A 24,217-nucleotide genomic window follows, 5' to 3' on the forward strand; every position below is an offset into this window, starting at 1 on the left:
CTAAAAAGTCACTTAGTTAAAATTCTTAGTCGTGTTTTTTTTTCTAAATAAACTAAACCCTAAGTTATAATATACTCAGTGGGAGGAAGAGATGTATTTGATATATCAATGATTCCACTCACGTTTCTCCCTGAATGTTCACGCCATGAGATTCATGTTTGGCCTCGTGGTGCCCTGGGAGCATCCCCCTTCAAATGGTGTTTGCATGAGTCGATATCAAGGTGGACGGAGATAGCGTTTATAGTAAGTGGGTGCATGGTGTGTGTATCAACACGTCCTACGGTCTCTATCATTGGTTCGCACCGTGAGATCATTCTGTACTCCCTTGTGGCGCCCTGGAAGCGTACTCCTTTAGATGTATTTTGTGCAGTTGGTCAATATCTAAGTGAACTCCAGAAATGGATAGGGTCATTTTGGTTTTTGCCCCAATTGGATTTTCCCCTTCGGACTGGTTGCTTGGGGCAGAACTTTAGGACTTAAAATGGCGGGTCACAGTTACGAAAAATTGTTAAGTAAGTTAATGATTTCTTGACCAAATTAATGATCTAATAGTTATAGGAGCAAGAGTTGTTCTGGTATTAATGACTGGTTGAGAATGTCTCAATTCAGAGGAGGGATAAACTGACCACCCTTTAGTGGCTTTTGTCCTAAACCTTTGGAGCGTCATTACAAAACTAGATGTCACATGGGGTTTATGTTAGTTTTGCTAAACCATATTGGATGTTGTATGTTTTTTCAATGGGTATTTGCTTAAAACCTAACGTAGGTCAATGTGTTTTTGCTTTTAGCAACATGTTTGATTTTTTGTTTAATGCCTCTAATTTGACCGGTTACATACAGTGAAAAGAATCTTGTAAAACATATTTCGTGGTAAAAGACCTCGAATTTGCCATGGTTGAGGAATGTCCTCAAGTCCCGACCCTTGATGCACCACGAAGTGTTCGTAATGTTGGGTTTTATATCATAAAATTCGTGGTATGTAAACAATAGAACTTATTCTGAAAATTCAACAAAGTGTTATTGAATAGATGTTTTGCTTAATAAAAATCCAATAAACCTGAAAGTCCCTTGACTATTGGATGAATACTTAAACTTTATGTGGAGACATAAAGATGGATCAGGTTCGAGCAAATAGTTAAAATGATTTATAGTATATGAATAAGGTTGGGTACCTTATTCTGGTAACACTATTGGATGCAGCTTGCTCTGTAGATGTTATAAGGAGTTATAAAGTGCTACAAACGAAGTGATCCTAATTCGTTCATGTTGGGACATGAGGAGTGGGGGTGTCCTTGTGCAAAAGGGTTTGTACAAGATCGAACCACGAAATGAGTCACTCTTACTTTATAACGTTGTTTACTGTTTAAGATTGACCATTTCAAAGCGATAACTTAGGTAACTCGACCTTAATCCCGAGCTAACTATGAACTTCTGTTTATCTGGGATTGCCCTTAGATTTGCATAAGTGAGGGTTGGCTCAACAGCGCCGACTCAATATGACTGCCATTTCAGGGGTAAGATCAGATAGATAGCTGGGGACATAGGGTGCAAAAGGCTGTCTCTTATACACATCTAGATGTGTATAAGAGACTTGCCCTTAGATTTGCATAAGTGAGGGTTGGCTCAACAGCGCCGACTCAATATGACTGCCATTTCAGGGGTAAGATCAGATAGATAGCTGGGGACATAGGGTGCAAGAGGGAATTCACTCCTACCTGCTTTAGGGATAGTAGAGAGGTTGTTCCCTTAAGTGCTGATTTTGGGGCTTGAACAAGGGATTCCGCCCTCTCATTTGGTATGAGAGGGACTCGGTTTTATGATTGGATCACAAAACAATTGTTTGTTAAGGGATCAGTGGGGACTTAAGGAACAAGAGATAATTTCGGGGGGTAAAACAGATATTTGACCCAACCGTTATTGCGAACAACCTGTGAAGGATTAACTTACTAATCATGGTTATATCGAGTGGACATAATATATCTACAGTGAGGGGAGTTCAACTATGGGCTTTAGTGGAATGACCCATTAGTTAACGAATGGGTGTTAGATCGGTCTAATGAGTTTAGCCGATTAATCTGGGATCATTGGAGCCCATGATCTGTAGGTCCACGAGGTTCCCCTACTAGCTCGAAAATGGATTAACTCTAGAGTAGCGTGATAAGTTAATTTGAAACGTTCAAATTAGAATCAAACGAAATTGGAAAAAATATATTTAAATATGATTTAAATATATAAAGATGAATTGTGTAAAAATTAATTTAATATTGGATATTAAATTAATTAGAATTATTTAAATTGTTTAAAAAATTATTTATTAATTTTATTAGAAAATTAATTTGTAAAATTAATAAATTTCAATTTTAGAAATAAAATATGATTTTAAAATCAATTTTGGATTTTAGAAATTGAAAAATTACACAACTTGAAAATGGGTTTTTCAAGTCATCTTCAAACTTGCTTACAAAGAACTCACCTTCTCCTTTGGTTTACTCCAAGCATGAGCTGCATCCCATGCAGCACATCTCTTTGCATGATAGTCTCCAATATATTGAAGAGATTGGAGTGAAGAAAGAAGTAATGAACCGACTGAATTTTTGCTGAAAAATTCGGATGAAGACGGTATTCTTCAACGAGTTCTGTTCAGTGAGCTTTCTCCCATTTGATTCCAGCTTATTTTGAGTCCTACAACTCAATCTAAAGCACCTCAAGAATAGTAGGAAAGATTTTGTGGTAGTCTATATAAGGATTCAGAGGATTTTGCAGCTGAAAATGGAGATTTCGTTGGTTCGGCCAAGATATGTTATTGAAATCCATTATATTCTGTTTTTAGCATGTTTCTTTTATGCCAAAATTAATTAATTAGAATGTTTATGGATTCTGATTTCTTCCGCTGCGTGTTGGTGTTGATCCAACACATAATATATCTACAGTGAAAGGAGTTAAACTATGAGCAGTTAACGAATAGGGGTTAGATCGGTTTAATGAGTTTAGCCGATTAATCTCGGATTGTTGGAGCCCATGATCTGTAGGTCCATGAGGTCCCCCTACTAACTCGAAAATGGATTAGCTGTAGAGTAGTGTGATAAGTTAATTTGAAACGTTCAAATTAGAATCAAACGAAATTGGAGAATATATATTTAAATATATAAAGATGGATTTGTGTAAACATTAATTTAATATTGGATATTAAATTAATTATATTATTTAAATTATTTAAATAATTATGTATTCATTTTATTAGAAAAATTAATTTGTAAAATTAATATTTTGATTTTAGAAATAAAATATGATTTTAAAATCAATTTTGGATTTTGGAAATAATACACAAAATGGAAAAATGTTTTTATCCAACTTCATCTTCAAAGTAGCTCACAAACAACCTATTATCTTCAAGTTTCATTTCCTCCAAGCATGAGCTGCATCTCGTGCAACAGATCTCTTTGCATGATGGTCTGCAATATATTGAAGAGATTGGAGTGATTTTGGAGCAGTGCAACCAGTAGAATTTTAGCTGAAAATTCGGATAGAAGAAGGTGTTCTTCATTGGGTTGCTACAGTGAGCATTCTCCAAGTTCCCTTGATTCCAGCTTATTTGGAGTCCCACAACTCAATCTAGAGCACCAAAAGAATAGTAGAGAAGATCTTGTGGTGGTTTGCACAAAGATTTGGAGGAATTAGCAGCTGGAAATGAAGATTTCAAGGGTTCTTCAAAGGTATGTCTTGAAAAACTCATTAAATTCTGTTCGAGCATGCTTTCGTTTCTGCCAAAATTAATAAATTAGAGTACTTATCGATCCTCGTCACTTTCGCTGCATGTTGGTACTAGTCCAACACATAATGCATATGTATTGTGGATGAAGGCCAAATCATTGGCCCGTCTTCACATATTGGCTAGCATACTTGATGTTTTGGCCAAAAGGGTTGAGAACATGGTCATTGCACACGAGATCATGGACTCGTTGCAAGATTTATTTGAATGTCAGTTCTTACTTTTCAAGCACAAAGGGATGGATGACCAAATCAGTAGTGTCAATTCCCAAGTTAAACTCCAGGAAGAAAAAGCAATTGTTGTTGACTCTATTGAAGTTCATCGATGAGAAGTGTTCTCTGACATGGAACTTGGAGCTTATTTCAGTTCTGATACTGATCCCACTACTCTCCAAACGAGGAGGATGTCTAAAGACAGTAAATATGATTTATTGGTCTTGGAGACGTGTTTGGTAGAGAATGATGATTCTGCTTGGATCCTTGATTCGGGTGCTACTAATCACGTCAGTTCCTCTTAACAAGGATTTAGTTCTTGGAAAACGCTGCCACAGGGAGAGTTGACTATACGAGTCGGTACTGATGAAGTTGTTTCAGTTTCAGTTGTTGTTGTAGGCAGGCTAAAGTTATTTTTGGATAAGAAATGTTACCTGTAATTGGATAATAATTTCGTAGTTCCTCATATTAAGAGGAACTTAATCCCAGTTTCTTATCTCATTGAACAAGGTTATATCGTCTCTTTTTCTGAGAGTAAAGTGTTCGTTTTCAAGAATGGGATGGAGATCGGTTTTGGTTCAATGGAAAGTAACTTATATGTACTAAGGTCGTTAGTCATAAAAGTTATGCTTAATACTGAAATGTTCAGTATGACAACTACAGCTAAAAGACCAAAGGTTTCTCCTAAGAAAAATACCCATCTTTGGCATCTAAGGTTAGGTCACATCAACCTTAATAGGATTGAGCAGTTAGTGAAATGTGGATTTCTAAAGAGTTTAGAAGAAAACTCATTGTCAGTATGTGAATCATGCATTAAAGGCAAGATGACCAAACGACCTTTTACTGGAAAAGGTTACAGAGCCAAGGAAGCCTTGGAGCTTGTACATTCAGACCTCTGTGGTCCGATGAGTGTTAGGCCTCGAGATGGGTATGAATATTTCTCTTTCATAGATGATTATTCAAGGTACAGGTATCTCTACCTAATGTAAAGTAAGTCTGAAGCCCTTGACAAGTTCAAGGAGTATAAGGCTGAAGTTAAAAACTTGTTAGGTAAGAAGATAAAAACACTATGATCTGATCGTGCTGTAGAGTATATGGACCTCCAATTCCAGAACTATATGATAGAACATGGAATTAAGTCCCAACTCTTGGCCCCATGTACACATCATAAAAATAGTGTATCGAAAATAAGAAACAGAACCTTGTTGGACATGGTTCAGTCTATGATGAGTTATACTCATCTTTCAGACTCATTTTGAGGTTTTGTAATGGAGACTGCATGTTACATTTTGAACAATGTTCCCTCGAAAAGTGTTTCTGAAACACCTTTTGAGTTGTGGAGAAGTCGTAAAGGTAGTTTACGCCACTTCAGGATTTAGGGGTGTTCGACCCATGTGCTTGTGACTAAACCAAAGAAGTTGGAATCGCGTTCGAAAGTTTGCCTTTTTATAAGCTACCCTAGGGAAACGAGGGGTGAATATTTCTATGATCCGAGTGAGAACAAAGTGTTTGTTTCTACAAATGTTATCTTCTTGGAAGAAGACCACATCAGAGATCATAAGCCACAAAGTAAGCTTGTTTTACGTGAGATTTCTAGTGAGACTGAGATTACTGAGGGTTCAACAAGAGTTGTTGGACAGGCTAACAGATCAACAAGAGTTGTTGAGGTCAGTACATCTAGTCAACCAGCTCAAGAGTTGAGACTGCCTCGACGTAGTTGGAGGGTTATGAACCCATCAGATCGCTACATGGGTTTAACTGAAGCCCAGAGCGTCATTTCTAATGATGGGGTCGAGGATCCATTGTCTTTTAAGCAAATAATGGAGGATGTTGACAAGGATGAGTGGATTACAGCCATGAACCATGGAGCATATCTCCATTCTTTAGGCATGGGTGAAGAATCATCTTCCTTCTCTTCATTGATGCTCATTTCTTGCATACTTGAAATAATTTATTTGCCTTTTTCACTAACAAGTAAATCTTCAAAATCTTTTTCTAAATCATCAGTACAAATAGACTTATTAGAAACATTATTACATGATTCATCAAACACAACATGCATAGATTCCTCAATAACTAAAGTTCTTTTTATTAAAAACTCTATAAGCTTTTTTAGTAAAGGAATATCCTAGGAAAATACCAGCATCCATCTTAGAATCAAAATTTCCAAGCTTCTCTTTGTAATTCAAAATAAAACATTTGCAACCAAAAACTTTAAAATACCCAATATTTTTCCATGCCAGAGCTCATTAGGAGTTTTATCAAAAAATTATCTAATTAAAACTCTATTTAAAACATAGCAAGCAGTAAAATATTTAGGTTGACCATACTCATTCAACATTGACCTAGCAAATTCTTGTAAAGTACGATTTTTTCTTTCAACCATACCATTTTGTTGAGGAGTTCTTGGAGATGAAAAATTATGAGAAAAACCATATTCTTCATAAAAAGCTTTAAAAGCATCATTATCAAATTCTCCTTCACGATCACTCCTAATTTTAGAAATCAAAAAACCTTTTTCATTTTGAACTCTTTTAGCAAAACTAATAAAAAATTTCAAAGCATCATTCTTATCTTTTATCATCAAAACCTAAGTAAATCTAGAAAAATCATCAACTATCACAAATGCATAATAATTTCCTCCATAGCTAACAACTCTAAAAGGGCCAAATAAGTCTATGTGCAATAGTTGTAAGGGTCTAGTAGTAGAGGTTACATTTTTAGATTTGAAAGAGGACTTAGTTTGCTTACCCATTTGACAAGCATCACAAACTTTGTCTTTTTCAAATTTAAATTTAGAAAGACCTATAACCAAAGAATTTTTGGAAATATTTGATATTAAGTGCATGCTAGCATTTCCTAGTCTTCTATACCATAATCAAGAATCATTGTGCAACACGAAAAGATATTTATCAATAATAGGACAATTATTCAAATCAAAGGTGTACATATTTTCATCCCTATTTCCAAAAAACATGACTTTTCTATCACAGACATTTTCAATGATGTAATTCTTTTTATCAAATACAATTCTCAATCTTTTGTCACGCAATTGACTAATACTAAGTAAATCATGCTTTACACCATCAACTAAAAGCACATTTTCAATCAAAATAGAAGATTCATGACCTATATTACCCTTGCCAATTTTACCTTTCTTGTTGTCACCAAAAGTTACCATGCCCCCATCCTTTTTGGAGAAAGAAATAACTTGGTCGGTCTCTAGTCATGTGCCTCGAGCAACCACTATCCAAGTACCACTTATTTTTCTTGGAGGCTTGCAAACAAACCTGCAAACAAAAAATTTTAGTTTGATTCTTTGGTTCCAATTATGTTAGTATTTACAAACTTAGGAATCCATTTCATTTTTGCGTTAGTATTAAAAGCATTGGAACTAGACAAGTAACAAGAACAAGCCTTATGTCCATACTTGCCACAAGAAAAACAAACAACATTATGCAAGAATTTATCTCTAACAACAAATTTATGCACTTTACTCTTCTTGGAGCATTGTAAAACTTTGCTCTTTGAGAAAAGTTTCTTCTTAAAGAAATGGTGTGACTATACTTCAATTTAAGACACTTAGATCTAATATGACCTTAAATATCACAATTATGGCATATAGGCACGAAACTATATTTAGCATTATTAGACACAACATTAGGCATATTAGGCACAATAAAAGATTCTTTAACAAATATAGTTTTAGAACTTGAAGGAGTAGAACATTCATCAGTATAGCCTAAACCTCTCTTTGAAGGAAATCAAATACAAGGATTTCCATGAGCAACAGAAAGATCGTTCCAAATTCAATTCGAAATTGAACATAAATAATTACAATACAAGAAACGGAAACTAACTGATCATGCACAATTAGAAATTACAACATGCTTTAAGAGAGTGTCAAGGGATAAAATATACATACCTTTGAAGAAACATTCTTCATAACTCCCTCGATCAATCTCCAAGTGTCCAAGACAACAATACACAACCCTCGAATAACACGACCGGTGCACAGCACGAACACAACGACCACGAACCAACAAACGTCCTCTAGAACCTGAAAGTCAATCGAGTTGAGTGAGGACACCACCACAATGGTTACCTTGGTAGTCTCGGTATGAGAATCCAAGAGTTGTGGGCTATGTATGATCTTGGTTAGAGGAAGAGACTAGAGGACAACATCATGTAGACGATTGAGTAAGTAGGAGATAAGAGTTGCCTATCGTATAGACGATGTGCTCAATTGTGTAGAATGCTCAATCATGTAGAAGATGGCAGCCTATCGTATAGAAAATGTCACGCGATCATTTAGTTATGACCAGCTGAATGAACTATCATATAGTTTTACTCCACGGTCGTTTAGTCTCTCTACTAGCTATCGCTTAGTGAAACACTTTCACTTGATAGCTTTTCCGTGGGATTCTTTCCGAATCAAGTAACTATTAATTTTAGGAAAAAATTTTCCTTTTATCTCATGGTTACCACAAACCACCAATAACCTTTCACTCAATTGGTTATTAGAGAAAAAGAGATAATTATCAAATAATTAATATTATTATAAATAAACATGATAACCAACTTACATTATATTTATAACCTATAGTTTTAATATTTCATCTCATGAAATATATAAAACATAGTTCTTTTTTTTTCTTATGGTACTTAATATAAATCATATTTACATTTATCCTCCATTTGATGTATCTTATACATCACACCAATTATATCATATATAATTGAATTTCCTCTTGTCAATTTGAACATTTCAAATCAACCTCAAGAATTGATTATCATCTTGAATCCATTAAGCTACCAAGGGGACCTTATGGACCTGTAGCTTAAAGTTCTAACGGTACGTGAATAACTGACTAAACTCTTTAGTCATAGGATCCACCATCTGTTAACTGACGGGCACTCCACCAAAGACCGGCAGCTGCACTCTCTTCACTACAGATATATTTTATGTCCATGTCAACCAATCAATAGTGCGATAACTCTTCATAGATCGCTCATAAGTACAACTGGGCCAATTTACCGCTTTGCCCCTATAGTTACATCTAACTCCTTAAGTACTACTAATTCCTTTAATGAACATAAGTCATGGTCCTACTATGACTGAATCCTCTCTTCCAAAGAGAGGTTGTGGCCACTATGTTCAAGACCCGGAATTAGCCCTTAAAGAAGGAATCTATCTACTTACCCCTGCTTCGGGGAATGAGTGAATTCTATTTTGTGTAACTGAGTTCCCAGCTCTCTAATCAGACAAATCCCCAAAAAAGTAGGCTTGTTGAGTTGGAAATCTGGCCATTCTCACCCATACTAATTAAAGGAGCGCTCTCAAAGGCAGGAGTTCCCAAAACACTTAGGATTAAAGTCATGTCACCTATGGTCGTTTAGGTGAGATGTAAGTCTCAAGTATCAACGATGTTATATAAAGAGACGAATCATCTCGTGGTTCGATCTTATACAAACTCTTTGTATAGGACACCTCCACTAGCATGTCTCCATATGAATAGTCAGGATAAACCATCTGTAGTGGTTCACAACACTTGTAACCTTTACAAAGCGGGCCGTATCAGTAGTGTCACCAAGATAAGGTATCCCTCCTTAATCCATATACTACAGACCTTTTAGGTTATTATTTAAGGCATGATCCACTTGTATATCTCATATACATGCTTAAGTTTACATACAATAACCATGGAACTTTGTTTATTGGATATGAGTAAATGCAAACAAAAAAAAAACTCTTATTTTATTCATAACAATGTGTACAATATTTATAAACTACGAGACTTTAAGAGAATTATAGGATACTAGTATACAATAATGTGTACAATTTATAGGACACTAATCCCAACAATCTCCCATTTGTCCTAATGCTTCGGGAGACTAATGTACAATACATGAAAAAATACAAGTACAATATACAATAAACTAGGGCATGCTCTATACCCCAGTATCATCTCCCACTTTCTCTAGATAAGATGTCGCATGTCCCGCAGACTCAGACTCTCCAGATGACCCTCAACATTTTAGCCGTGAAATCCTTTATAAATGGATCAACAACGTTGTGCTCCGACGCGATCTTCGTGACTATCACATCACCGCGATGCACAATCTCCCTGATTAAGAGATATTTTCGTTCTATATGCTTGCCTCTACGATGACTCTAAGGTTTTTTCGAATTTTACACAACACCGCTGTTATCACAATAAAGTGTGATCGACAAAGACATATTTGGAATAACTTCCAAATATGTAAGGAATTTCCTCAGCCAAACAACCTCCTTAGCTGCTTTACAAGCGACTACTATTTGACTTCCATTGTGAGGACCGCAATACATCCTTGCTTGATGCTTGCCACACTATAGCCTCTCCATTCAGAGTCACCGACCCTGATGTCGATTTTCGAGAATCTCTATTAGTCTTAAAGTCAAAGTTTGTGTATCCTGTAAGGATCAGATCCTTATCTCTACACACGAGCATGCAATTCCTCATTCTCCGAAGATACTTGAGGATTGTTTTGACCGTCGTCCAGTGATCTAATCCTCGATTGGACTGATAACAACTGACAATCCCTATTGCATAGCAAATGTCAGGTCTTGTACATAACATTGCATACATCAAACTTCCAACAGTTGAAGCATAGAGAATCCATCTCATCTCCTAAACCTCTTGAGGTGTCTTAGGACATTGATCCTTAGACAAAACAATTCCATGCATGAAGGGTAACAAACCCCTCTTGGAATCCTACATCATATACCTGACCAATATTTGATCGATGTACGATTTCAGAGACAAGGTTAACCTCTTGTTCTTGCGATCCCGAATGATCTGGATCCCTAGAATATACTGTACCTCTCCCAAATCTTTCATTTGGAATTGAGAGGCTAGCCACTTTTTAATGTCAGTCAGAAAGCTTACATCATTTCCAATGAGTAGGATATCATCCACATACAGTACCAGGAAAGCTACTGAGCTGTTGATGATCTTCTTGTAAATACAAGACTCATCAACGTTTTGATCAAAGTTAAACGATTTGACCACACTGTCAAATCTAATGTTCCACGATCTAGACGCTTGTTTCAGCCCATAAATGGACCTATTAAGCTTACAAACTCTTTGCTCTTGATCTGTCGGTCTGTTCAACAACTCTTGTTGAACCCTCAGTAGTCTCACTAGAAGTCTCATGTAAAACAAGCTTACTTTATGGTTTATGATCCCTGATATGGTATTATTCCAAGAAGATAGCATTTGTAGACACAAACACTTTGTTCTCACTCAGATCATAGAAGTATCCACCCCTCGTTTCCCTAGGGTAGCCTACAAAAAGGTAAACTTTTGGACGCAGTTCCAACTTCTTCGGGGTAGCCACAAGCACATGGGTCAAACAACCCCAAATCCTGAAGTGGTGTAAACTAACTTTATGACCTCTCCACAACTCAAAAGGTGTTTCAGAAATATTTTTTGAGGGAACATTGTTCAGAATATAACATGCAGACTCCACTGTAAAACCCCAAAACGAGTCTGAAAGATGAGCATTACTCATCATAGACCGAACCATGTCCAACAAGGTTCTGTTTCTCATTTCTGATACACAATTCTGCTGAGGTGTACCTAAGGCAGAGAGTTGGAACGTGATTCCATGTTCTATCATATAGTTCTAGAATTCGAAAAGATTCCATGATCCTTACCTAGTTGAAAAAATGTGAAAGGTGGTGTTAGGGCAGGGTGGTGAGTTATCTGTGTCTACAGATAATGGTCTTCTTTATCGGAGACGCCTGTACATACCAGCGGACAATGACCTCAAGAACGATCTGTTGTTAGAAGCTCATAGTTCCCCATTTTCGACACATCTTAGTAGTACCAAGATGTACCGGGACTTGAAACGTTGTTACTGGTGGAATGACATGAAAAAGGAGATAATAGAGTTTGTCGGTAAGTGCCTAGTTTGTCAATAGGTGAAAGCCTCGAGAGAGAAGCTAGCTAACTTGTTGCAACCTTTGAGCGTAACATAATGGAAGTGGGAGAGTGTGTGTATGGACCTCATTGTAGGGTTGTCGCGAACAATGAGGGTTTTTACAGTGATTTGGGTTGTAGTAGACATACTCAATAAGCTAGCACATTTTCTTCCAGGGAAGTCTACTTTTTTCGGTACATAAGTGGGCGCAGATATACATGAAAGAGGTAGTGAGGTTGCATGGTGTACCCATGTCCATTATGTCAGACGGAGACCCTCGCTTTACATCTAGTTTTTGGAAGAGTCTCAATTAGCGTTGGGTACTCGACTGAATTTTAATACAGCCTTTCATCCAAACGGATGGTTAAACAGAGCGTTTAAACCAGACGCTGGATGATATGTTGCGCGCTTGTGCATTAAGAGTTTTCAAAGAGTTATTTTTTTTAGGACTTTGAGCATGTCTGAATCTGTATGTTACGTTGTGATATGAGTTGTGAGATTACTCATGAAATATATGTATGTGACGTATAATTAGACTAGTAGGGGCGATATGCCGTCTCATCTTGATGCATGTTTACTTAAAAGGACCGATGAGTCCAATTTCATGTTTGACGGTGTGCCTTCAAGCTGCTAGACATGCGTGAATCAACATGTTCATGTTACTTTTCCATGTTTGACGGTGTACCTTTAGGTCGCTAGACATGCATGAACTGATAGGTACACAATCATGTTTCTTTCCCCATGATTGATGGTGTGCCATCAGGCCACTAAACATGCGAGTTAATGCGAGTAAGGTTATCCCCTCAATTAGTCATTCAGGAATAACTTCATTATGCATGTCCCACTAACCCAGACATTCACAGCATGTGAATGCATAGCCTGATCCCAGTAATGGGATCACTTAATGAGTATTTTGTACTTATCCTTTATGTCTACATATTTTTCAGGTAAGGACAAGGATACTCGGGCGACTGATAAGGGGAATCTATGACAGTGTCAGTGGAACTACGAAACGCTTCAACATTTGAGTTCATATGTCTTCTCATGCTTTAAGTTCCTTTCCATGAACTTTTTCTTGACCGACTCTAGGTTAAGGGTACCCCGATTCAAATGGATTGAAAATCTAAGTAGAAATTTAGATAAATTCAATGTTTGTTTGTTTGTTTGTTTGTTTGTTTTTAAATTTAAAATGTCTACTTTTTTTCTTGTTTTCAATGTAAACATTTATGCATGCATGTAGTAACGACTCTATTAGTTGTTTTAGAAAGTCGGGTCGTTACATAAACAAGGACGGTTTTTGTATTTAAATTTCTTGTTTTATTATATACACGCTTATATATATGTTTTGTGTTGAACATTAAGTCCATCTGTGATTTATATACTGTGGTAGATATTTTTGTTTATTTTCGACTATTTTAAAGTCATGACATATATTGTGATATAACGAAATTTATGATATATATTGTTATTTATATTATATTGCTATATGGATATCGGTATATCGAGACTTTCAAATGGTACAACAATCTAAAGTATATTTATATTTCATATATTGGTTAGAATATTTGCGAGCATCTAATACAATGTTCTAAAGTATATTTAAAAATAATTATAAATCCGCCATAAAAACCAACAAGTTATCGTGAAACCACTTGTATTTGAGTACATATTCAATATATTTATCAGTATATTTCATATATTTGTTAGAACATTTTCAGATAAACAATAGGATATATTATATAATAACAAAAATCAAAGTGAAAGATGAAATTAAAAATAAAATCATATTAAATGTCATTTTCTCTCTCCAAATGAGAATGAAAAAAAATATATTAAATGCATTTTTTCTCTTCAATTGAAAATGAAAAAAAAAAATGTATCAAATACATATTCTCTGTCAATAATAAATGTATTTCTCTTTCCACTATTAAAAAATCTCAAAAATAAGAAAAAATAGATTACAAAAGGAATATAAATGAATGAAAAAAAGGTAAAACTATCCAAAAATTTTTCTAAAAGATATATTTGAAAACAAAAATCAAATTTAAAGATATTTTGTTGAAATATATGACCCGAAGATAATTTTTTATGTAAAATTCCCTAAACAAAACCTAATAAACTCAAGTAATGGGCCTTAATGTGATGGGCTTTGTGTGAAATAACCCAACATTGGGTTACAAACATACTTTTATCTCTTTATGTGCAAATAATTCGGTATATTCTCTAACTTTTATTCGGAAAACTTGAACTTTCGAACTCATACGAATATTAAATTAAACCTTAAAATTGATATAATTGTAAAAATTCGTATAAGTGAAAATTCAAATTTTAAATTTGAGAATCTAATTTCTACTATTATTTTCAGTTTAAGAGTTTAAAATTTTAATAATTGGATAAATTTGAAAGCTCAATCTTACCATTAAGGGTGTGTTTGGAAGTAATTTTGGCATGACTAAAATCACTTTTTCCTTCCTCAAAATCATTTTCCTACATAAACTTGATGTTTGACAACCACACAAAATTTATTTTTACAAAATCTAAAATCATTAAAAATTGATTTGTGATGCATCACTTGATTGGTGATTTTGTGGGGTGATTATTAGGGAATCACCCCTACTTTAGGCTACTGTTTTTTTTGTTTCTTTTAACTTTTTCTTTTAATTTCATTTCATAATACAATTAACTTTAACTTCTATTAAATTTTAAAATAAATAAATGTTAAAATATTCTTTTATTGTTAATTTGAATAAACAAAACGATAATAATACCAATTTATTACCTAAAAGTGTATCATTTCAATATAAATATAAAAATTTACTGATTTTAAATAAAAGACGGAAAAATTTTCCTCCCAAGAACTTGATCTCCGAACGGGGATTCTCCGACCCCAATCCCAACTCCTCAAAACTTTGGATGGGGTGGGGACGGGGATGGGGAGTGCATCCCTGACCCCACCCCACCCTGCCAATTTATAGTCTTCTAAGATGTCAAACAAGCTAGATAGTCTGTATAATGTTATTGAATACTGAATAAGAGATTTGTCAAGTTGCAATATTTTTCTTACATCATATCTCTATAATGCATACAATAATTTAACAATAAAACAAACGAAAAATAAATTAATAAAATCAAATATTTATTATAAAATATAAAATACACTTTTTAGTATTTGATAATTTTAAAATCACTTTTAGAACCAAATATAATAATTTAAAATTATTTTTATATATTTAAAAATCACTTTAAAAAGTTTGAAATCAAACATAAATTTGGTTGTTTAAAAATCAATTTCATAAAATCATTTGTTCCAAAATCTCTTTTTCTCAAATCACTACCCTAATAATCACTCTCGAACACATCCTCAAATCTGGAGAGTGTAATTTCAATGGGGCTGATTTTTGTTTTTTTGTTTTTTGTTTTTTTTTTTGCAATTTTCTCAAATAATAATAATAAAATAAATGAGATGTGAGACTGAGAGCATCATCGTTGAACGTCTAAACAATTCGTCGACGTTTAGAGTACAATATTCTGACTTCTCCGTCAAACGTAGACGAAGAGGTGAATGCCACGACTTATACACCGCCTCCACGTGTCGTTTATCTAAGGAGACACCTATATCGATTTACCACCTATCTTTCACACCCCATTTACAATTATACCCTTGTGTCGGTCTACCAATTTCAACGAAGCTCCGATTCTGTTAAATGTAACATTTTTTAAAATTATTTTTTAATTAAACAATTTCCTCCCTTTTCAGTAAATGTTAAATATGCTGATATTTTAGAGTAGATAATTAAAATTTAGGCAATAAATTAGATCATAAAAATAAAATTTCTCCAAAATTTTGGAAGTAATAATTTTTTTTCCTTTTTTTCCTTTTTGTTTTTACTCGCTAACTTAGGAAGTATTATAATTTGTGTTTGGGATATAGATTATTTTAATTTGAATTATAATATTATATATTTAAAGTGTAAACTATTTTAGTTTGAATAGGAAATAGTAAACACGATAGTAAAAAAAATAATAAATGTAAAATAGTAAAAATTATAGCAAATAGTAAATATCATAGTAAATAAAGGTTTTGAAATAGTGTTGATATAGCTAATAAAAAATTTTGAAATAGTAGTTATTGTAATAAGATGTGGTAATAATCTTAAAATAATTCTTGCCCCAAACGTCTATTTAGGATTTATTTGGTAAGATTCATTTAAAAACTATTTCATTTTTTTTCTTTTGTATTTTTAAAATCCAAACTAAATTATGAAAATTTAAAAATATTTTTTTAATTTTTTAATAAAAAATTGGCTAAAAATTCATATCTATACAAATAAGTTATGAAAATTGAAAATAATGATTAAGAAATTGTATGAAAAATATCACTTCTAATATTTAAGAAAGATGAAATATATTTTAAAAATTTGAAAAGAAAAATAACATTACTGTCCAAAATCGAAAAATAAAAAATGAATAGTTACCAAAACTATATAATTACTAAATAAAAGTATGTTACATTTTTTTAGAGTAAGATTTGAGTGGATGCAGTACAATAAAATTTTGCCATATGACACTTTTTTATTAAAAAAAATAGATTATTTTCGATTTATTTACCATGTAATGAAAATGAGAGGCATGAAATTGGCTTACTTAACTAAGTACGACACAAATTTGAAAATTAGTTAAATTTCATTTGGTCAAATTTAAGAAATCAGTAGCCTCCCATTAACTTTAAGAAATCAGTAATTCGTTAAGAAATATATAATTTCATGGTTCTTTTAATTTATATCTATATATTCATGGACAAAATGGTAAATGTGCAGTTCCATGATTCTGTGAACCGCCACGAAGACGAAGCTAGAAAAAGAGACGTTGCCAAACGGCAAAACCCGAACCAAATCAACACAAAAAAGAAGCAAAAAATCAAAATGGCAAGGGCGGAATCCCTCCTTCTAACATGCGCATTTAGCCTCACCTTGCTAACATGCGCAATTCACTCAGCCACCGCCCTCCGCCGTGACCCAGGATTGCTACGCCAAGTCACCGACGGCGAGATTATCAACAATCTCCCGGCGGGGAGCGAGAGGAAGTTCGTGATGTTCATGGAGAAGTACGGGAAGAGCTATCCGACGAGGAAGGAGTATTTGCACCGCCTTGGGATTTTTGCTAAAAATTTGATTAGGGCGGCGGAGCACCAGGCGTTGGATCCGACCGCTGTGCACGGCGTGACGCAGTTCTCGGACTTGTCGGAGGAGGAGTTTGAGCGAATGTTTATGGGAGTGAGAAGCGGCGGAGCTGGAGCGGAGTTGCGGGAGATGAATCAGGCGGCGGAGATGATGGCTGAGGAGGTGGAGGGATTGCCGGAGAGATTTGATTGGCGGGAGAAGGGGGCTGTTACCGGGGTTAAGATGCAGGTAAATTTTAGAGATTAATTTTTTAATGGGCCAATTCCAACTTTAAAAAAAAAAAAAAAAAATAATAATAATAAATTGAAAAATGGGCTCCTCTGGTTTTGCTTTTTCTTAAAAGATGAAAAAAAAAACAAATATTGCTGAAAATTTGATTGTTCTATTATTTCTATTTCTATGTGATATGAGATTATTATAAAAAAAAATTGATTTTGATTTCTTAAAATCTATTTGTCATGGAAGGTAATTTTCCATTTTTAATTTTATATAAATTATGATTGTTGTACTAAATCTCCGCTTCCTTATGGACATCTATTATTGATAGGTTTATTTATCAGTTTTTCTATGTAAAAATTTCTCTTTTGTTATTATTTTTAACATTTGTGCTTTTTTAACTTTGTTTTAATTAAAAATCTATGTATTTTTTAATGTGAAAATTATAGTACGAAATGTATGAGAAAACCTTCACAAATTTGAAAACAACATCAATATTAGTTGGGGATTGGACATTCCACTGAGGCAGACAGCTCAATTAATATTGATGATTGAGCTAAGTTCTAACTTGACAAATTGGTTCAGTTTTAAAATATAAACAACAAAATAAAGAAACTTTCATAAATTAGGGTATATGTTTTATGATGGGTTGGGAATTGGCAGGGAACGTGCGGGTCATGCTGGGCTTTCAGCACGTGTGGCGCAGTAGAAGGCGCCAATTTCATAGCCACCGGAAAGCTTCTTAGCCTCAGTGAGCAACAGCTCGTCGATTGCGATCACACGGTCAGTACACTAATTTCCCCTTCCCCAATATAATCCCAATTCCAAATCTGAACCCTTCATTTCTCAGTGCGATCCAACGGACAAAACCGCCTGCAACAACGGCTGCAACGGCGGCCTAATGACCAACGCCTACAAATACCTAATCCAATCCGGCGGCCTCGAGGAAGACTCTTCATACCCTTACACCGGCCGCCGCGGTGACTGCGATTTCCAGTCCGACAAAATCGCGGTTAGGGTCTCCAATTTCACAACCATTCCCATCGACGAGGACCAGATCGCCGCCCACCTGGTCCGCCGCGGCCCGCTCGCCGTCGGCCTCAACGCGGTCTTCATGCAGACCTACATCGGCGGCGTATCCTGTCCGTTGATTTGCGGGAAGAGATTCGTCAACCACGGCGTGCTTATGGTCGGGTACGGCGATGAAGGGTTCTCGATTCTGCGGTTTCGGAAATTGCCGTACTGGATTATAAAGAATTCTTGGGGAGAACGGTGGGGCGAGCGGGGTTATTATCGCCTGTGCCGTGGCCATGGTATGTGTGGGATTAACACTATGGTTTCGGCCGTCGTTACTCGGGCCTAAATTTTCAGTAAGTTGCGTTTGGTTTTTTTCTATACTTTTTTCTATACTGTTTTAGGGGATATGTGCTCTTTGATTTCCAGTATTTTTTTTTAATAAAGAAAAAATCTAAAAATATATTAGATTTTTTAAATATTTGTAAATATGGATTAGTCAATCTTTGATTTTTTTTTTTTAATTTCCAATTTTGTCCTCTTGTCTTATTTTATTGTACAACTTTTTTTAGTCTTTTTATTTTATTTCTCTTCTTTGATTTTTGCTTCTTCCCTCTCTATTTTCATTTTTTCATTTTATTTTCTTTCTTAGTTTTTGCTTTTTCTTCCCTTTTTTTTTTATTCTTTCCTTTTTGCTTCTTTCCTTTTTTTTTATTTTTTATTTTATTTATTTTCTTTCATTTCCTTCTTTTTTTAATTTTCTTTTCTTTCTTATTTTCTTACTTATTCCTTTTTTTAATTTTTATTTTCTTCCATTTCTCCAATTTTTACTTCTTTTCTTATTTTTTTTTTATAATTTTATTTTCTTGTCTTTCTCTGATTTTTTACTTTTTCTTTTTCTTTTTCTTTTTTAGTTTTTCTTTCATTTTTCCAGTTTTTGCTTCTTTTTTTTTTCTATTTAATTTTCTTTCCTTTTCTTTAGTTTTTGCTTATTCTCTTTCTCTTGTTTTTAAAATTTTTCTTTCCTTTATTTGGATTTTTTCTTCTTCCTTTTTTTTTCACAAGAATTATGGGGCTGAGTTCCATACGCATGACTTGAAAATATTCAATTCATAAGTGACTTAACACCAACAAGTCAATCGTCAAGTTTGATTATTATAACAAATAATAAATATAAATAGCAAATGAAAGTCTATCAGTGATAGCCACTAATATTTTCTATCATTGATAGCTTAATCTTTGATTATATTTTCGTAGTTAATAGCCACTTGTAGAAATTTATCATTGATAGCCAATTTAGTGAATTTAACTAATAAAGTTGAATCTCGAACTAAAATGTAAGTGGAATGCCTAGAAGTTATCACTCATAGAATGTTTATCAGTTATGGAAGCTATCATCGAAAAGAAAAGAGACTTATAAATGTTTGGGAAGGACAAGAAAGGGGCAAAAAGGTGTTCAGTGGTTATGATTGATAGAAGCTACTACTAATAGTATGTTACCAATGATAGGAGCTAATACTAATAGCATGTTATCGATAATAGAAGTTATTCGATAACATGTTATCGGTGATAGAAGCTACCATTGATAGCACATTATCAGTGATAGAGAACTATCACTGATAGTATGATATCAGTGAGATCGTTGATAGCATCTTATTAGTGATGTTATTAGTGAAAGAAGCTATCACTGATAACCACAATATGAGTGATGTTAGTGATATCGGTGATAAAACTTAAGTGATATCTATATATCGAGTTTATTTCAAAGGTGATAACCAGTTATAGAAATCTATCATTAATAGTCTTAAGTGTTAATATTTCAAGGTTGATTCTAATTGATGAAAGTTTATCAGTGATAATGACTGATAGCTGCTATCAGTGATAGCCATGATAAAAGATTATCAGTGATAACTACTATGGTAGTCAAAGTTGTTGGTCTTTTTTCAAAGTTGATCACTATTTATAAATCTATCATCGATAGCCATTGATAGCCTTAAGTAGTAATATTTCAATGTTGATTCCAATTGATGAAAGTGAATCAATGATAGCTAATAATAATTGATAGCAAATTCAAAGTTAATATGTCAAGATTGTATTAATTTTTCTAAAATTGAAAGTTATTGCTGATAGCAACTATCATCGATAGCAATTGATAGAAGCTATCAACGATAGCAGCTGATAGAACCTATCAGTGGTTATCAACGATAGCAGCTGATAGAACCTACCAGTGGTTATCACTGATAGCTGCTATCAGTGATAGCTTTTAATTTGAGAAAACGGGGAAGAAGCGAAAAAAAATGGTGCCTAAGCATGAGTTTTTTAGTCTTTTACCATTTTTTATCTATATATGCAATTATTTTATCCTTGTACTACATATTCTATTATTTTTTGCTTAAATTTTATTTATGCAACTAGCCTCTTTTTTTTTTTTTTTATAATTTCTTTAAATGGACTTTAATTTATAAAATTGTTCTGAAATCGGGTTTACACGGTAGAAAATATAATATAATAATATATAAATATAATATAATACAGTAATAAAATAAAATAACTAAAATTAAGAAAATTTGATAATATGGAATTTTAGTGGAATTCTGAAATGTATTTCTCACTACATTAGTAGTTGTACTTACTATTCAAAATGATTTTTTATTATTATTTTTTTTTTATCATTCTTGAGTCTCCGAATATATAAAAATGATTAAGCTTTTTTTATTAAAAGAATAATTACAATAAGAAACAATATTTAAATATACAAAAGTTAATATTTACTATATATATATTAAGATAGATAAAAGAAAACAATAACATTAAATCTGGATGTTCAACACGTGAGGTTCCATCAATTTTGTTCAACATGTGATGTTCCATCAATTCTGTTAATTTTTTTTTTCAAAAGATTCAAAAAAGTCTGTCACATTCAAATTTGTCACATTCAATTTTGTCATATGAGATGAGTCAAATATATATATCTTTATAGATATGTAAAATTTGGTTCTACATTTTTCTCTTTTTCTTTCAAGGAGACTTGATAGAGGTCAACGGAGTGTTTTGACGTATGACATGTACGTGACTTATATTCAATCATTCTGTATCGGAAGCATTTATTTTCAATGCTCTTTGAACTCTTATTTAGTGGGGCTTTTTCTTTGTGATCTTCATTCTGTATAGTTATTTTGAAATTTGAATGACGATCACTACGAAATAATTATTATTTTTTCGTCTGCTATGGTCATGCGACTCAACCACGATTATTATAATTTACAACATTCATTACAGGGAAGTGTTGTTTCATATGGTCGAAATTTGTGGTTTTTTATCAATAATTCGTTATTCTATTCGGTCATGAGAAGACATGAAATTAATTTAGAATATCGTTTAAAACATTTCTCTCAATATTGTTGCTGCAGGAGCATCTTCGATATATGACCATTTGTGATTCTTCATCAATAATTCGTTTATTTTGTTCAGTCACGAAAATACATGAAATTAGTTTAAAATATCGTTTAAAACATTTCTCTTGATATTGCTACTGTAGGAGCATCTTGGATATATGAAATGTAGAAAATGTCTTCTCTAACATATTATCAGTAATATTTTCTCTACATGATATCAATTTTGAACTGATTTTAAATAATGCAAAATTGTAATCACTCACTGATTTAAAATCTTGCACCCTTAAATGTATCCACTCATAACGAACTTTAGGAAGAATAATTGTTTTTTTTATGATCATACATTTCTTTCAAATTTTTTCACAAGATGTGGAGATCTTTTATTGTAAAATACTCTATTTTTAATCCCTCATGAAGATGGTGCTGAAGAAAAATCATATTTTTTGTTTTGTCTTTTGGATGTTGTATTTCCATCCTTAATTGTTTCTCCCAAGTTCATAGTATCTAAATGGATTTCAACATCGAGCATCCATGATAACTAATTATTGTCATTAATGTCTAATCCTATGTCAAGGATTACGAATTCTTATTTTTGTAAGGTTTGTTATAGTAACACTATCACAAAATATTGTATTTATGTTAGAAATTTGATATGCACTAAATATGTAAAAGAAATTATTTAATTTATTAATTGTAATAAAGGGGAAAAAACGACCTACCTTTAGGATCTACCTTCAACGATGGAAGTGACAGGAATTCGTGCTGATAATATGTTGTGAAATTGAGGAACACAACGAATATGGAGAAAATATAATATAATAATAATAAATATAATATAATATAATAATAAAATAAAATAACTAAAATTATGAAAATTTAATAATATGAAATCCACTTCAAAATTCCATTAAATTTTCATAATTTTAGTTATTTTATTTTATTATTATATTATATTTTCTTCATATTCGTTGTGCTCCTCAATTTCACAACATTATTATAAATATTGCAAAAATAAATAGATGTCCATTGCTTAGTGTCCTAAAAACAATGCATCAATCTTCATATTGTTCATGTGTCTTATAGTTATTCATGCTAGGTGTCCATGTAAGACTACATTCTACTTGTTACATTGCCTATAAATAGTGACATTTTATGGATCTTAAAAACACACGCATTTTGTGAGAAATCCACTTAAAAATTCCACTAAAATTTCATATTATCAGATTTTCATAATTTTATTATTATATTATATTTTTTCCATATCCGTTATGTTCATCAATTTCATAACAGAATTACTTTAATTATAGATTTGATATTTTTTAAGGAGTAAAACTTACATACTCTCCAGTCAACTCCTGCGGACCATATACGTCGTGGTGCATTTTAGTAGTGCCACATGGCAAACCAACTTATTGTCTATTTTTTTTCACTGACTGCCACGATATAACATTCTCTCCACATGTGAATAGATAACTTGTTTGAAATCTAGCTTTTTTAGACCATATAAATATCCAGGATTTGCATAACCAACGAGATCAAAATTTGATTTATTTGAATAAAAAAAACTCATATCAATTGTTTATTGGAGAAAACGGAGTATATGCTTAAATCTGTTCCAGTGTCTTTTTGTTGGAAAATAACTATATCTTGCCAATAAATTTACTGGAAATGCAACATCTGGTCTTGTATTATTAGCAAGATACATAAATGCACTGATTGCACTAAGATATGGTACTTCAAGATCAATAAGTTCTTCATTATCATCTCGAGGTCGAAATATATCTTTTATCTCATCTAGTGAACGAACTTCCATTTGAATGTTTAATGGATTGCTTTGTCCATATAGAACTTTTTTTAAAATTTTCCTGTATAAGTTAACTGAGGACAAATATCTTATCGGTTAAATACTCAATTTGTAAGCCAAGGAAAAATTTTATTTTTCCAAGATCTTTCATCTCAAATTATTTCTTAAGATATTATATTGCATTCGAAAGCTCTTCAGGAGTTCTAATTATATTTAAGTTGTCAACATATACAGTTATAATAGAAAGTTTTGACTGTGATTTCTTTATAAAAACACACGGACATATTAGATTATTTTGATGTTATTCTTTCAACAAATATCCACTCAGACGATTGTATTATATTCGTCTTGATCGTTTTAATCCATATAATGATCTTTGTAACTTTATTGAATACAATTCTTGGGATTTTGATTTATATGTTTTAAGTACCTTAAATCCTTATGGGATTCTCATATAAATATCATTATCAAGATATCCATATAAATATGTTGTGACTACATCCATAAGATGCATGTCCAAATTTTCATATATTGTGACCGTTGCTTCTTTCCAAAAGTCAATTTCTTCTATGTCAACATTCTTCAACATATTTTGGTTCAAAATACTCATTTTCATATATAATATCAAGACCAACATTATACGCAAAAATGTTGTCAATAAC

At 33.1% G+C, this 24,217-nt stretch overlaps 1 protein-coding gene across 1 annotated transcript; it reads left to right on the top strand.

Moving 5' to 3' along the window:
- The first annotated feature begins 16,739 nt into the window (after positions 1-16,739).
- LOC120081702 (probable cysteine protease RD19D) lies at positions 16,740-18,819 on the top strand. Its single transcript, XM_039036793.1, has 3 exons — positions 16,740-17,354; positions 18,006-18,125; positions 18,193-18,819. Exons 1-3 carry the CDS (start codon positions 16,740-16,742, stop codon positions 18,703-18,705), a joined length of 1,248 nt encoding a protein of 415 aa, XP_038892721.1. The 3' UTR covers positions 18,706-18,819.
- The last annotated feature ends 5,398 nt before the right edge of the window (positions 18,820-24,217 follow it).

The sequence above is a fragment of the Benincasa hispida genome, chromosome 7 (assembly GCF_009727055.1).
Source record: "Benincasa hispida cultivar B227 chromosome 7, ASM972705v1, whole genome shotgun sequence".
In the NCBI taxonomy this organism is placed as follows: Eukaryota; Viridiplantae; Streptophyta; class Magnoliopsida; order Cucurbitales; family Cucurbitaceae; genus Benincasa; species Benincasa hispida.

What these genes read in the sequence shown, in the direction of transcription:
- LOC120081702 (XM_039036793.1), top strand. Translation starts at nt 16,740, where the DNA reads ATGGACAAAATGGTAAATGTGCAGTTCCATGATTCTGTGAACCGCCAC. An exon ending in TTACCGGGGTTAAGATGCAG is followed by an intron (nt 17,355 to 18,005) that starts GTAAATTTTAGA and finishes GGGAATTGGCAG; the next exon opens with GGAACGTGCGGGTCATGCTG. An exon ending in TCGTCGATTGCGATCACACG is followed by an intron (nt 18,126 to 18,192) that starts GTCAGTACACTA and finishes TTCATTTCTCAG; the next exon opens with TGCGATCCAACGGACAAAAC.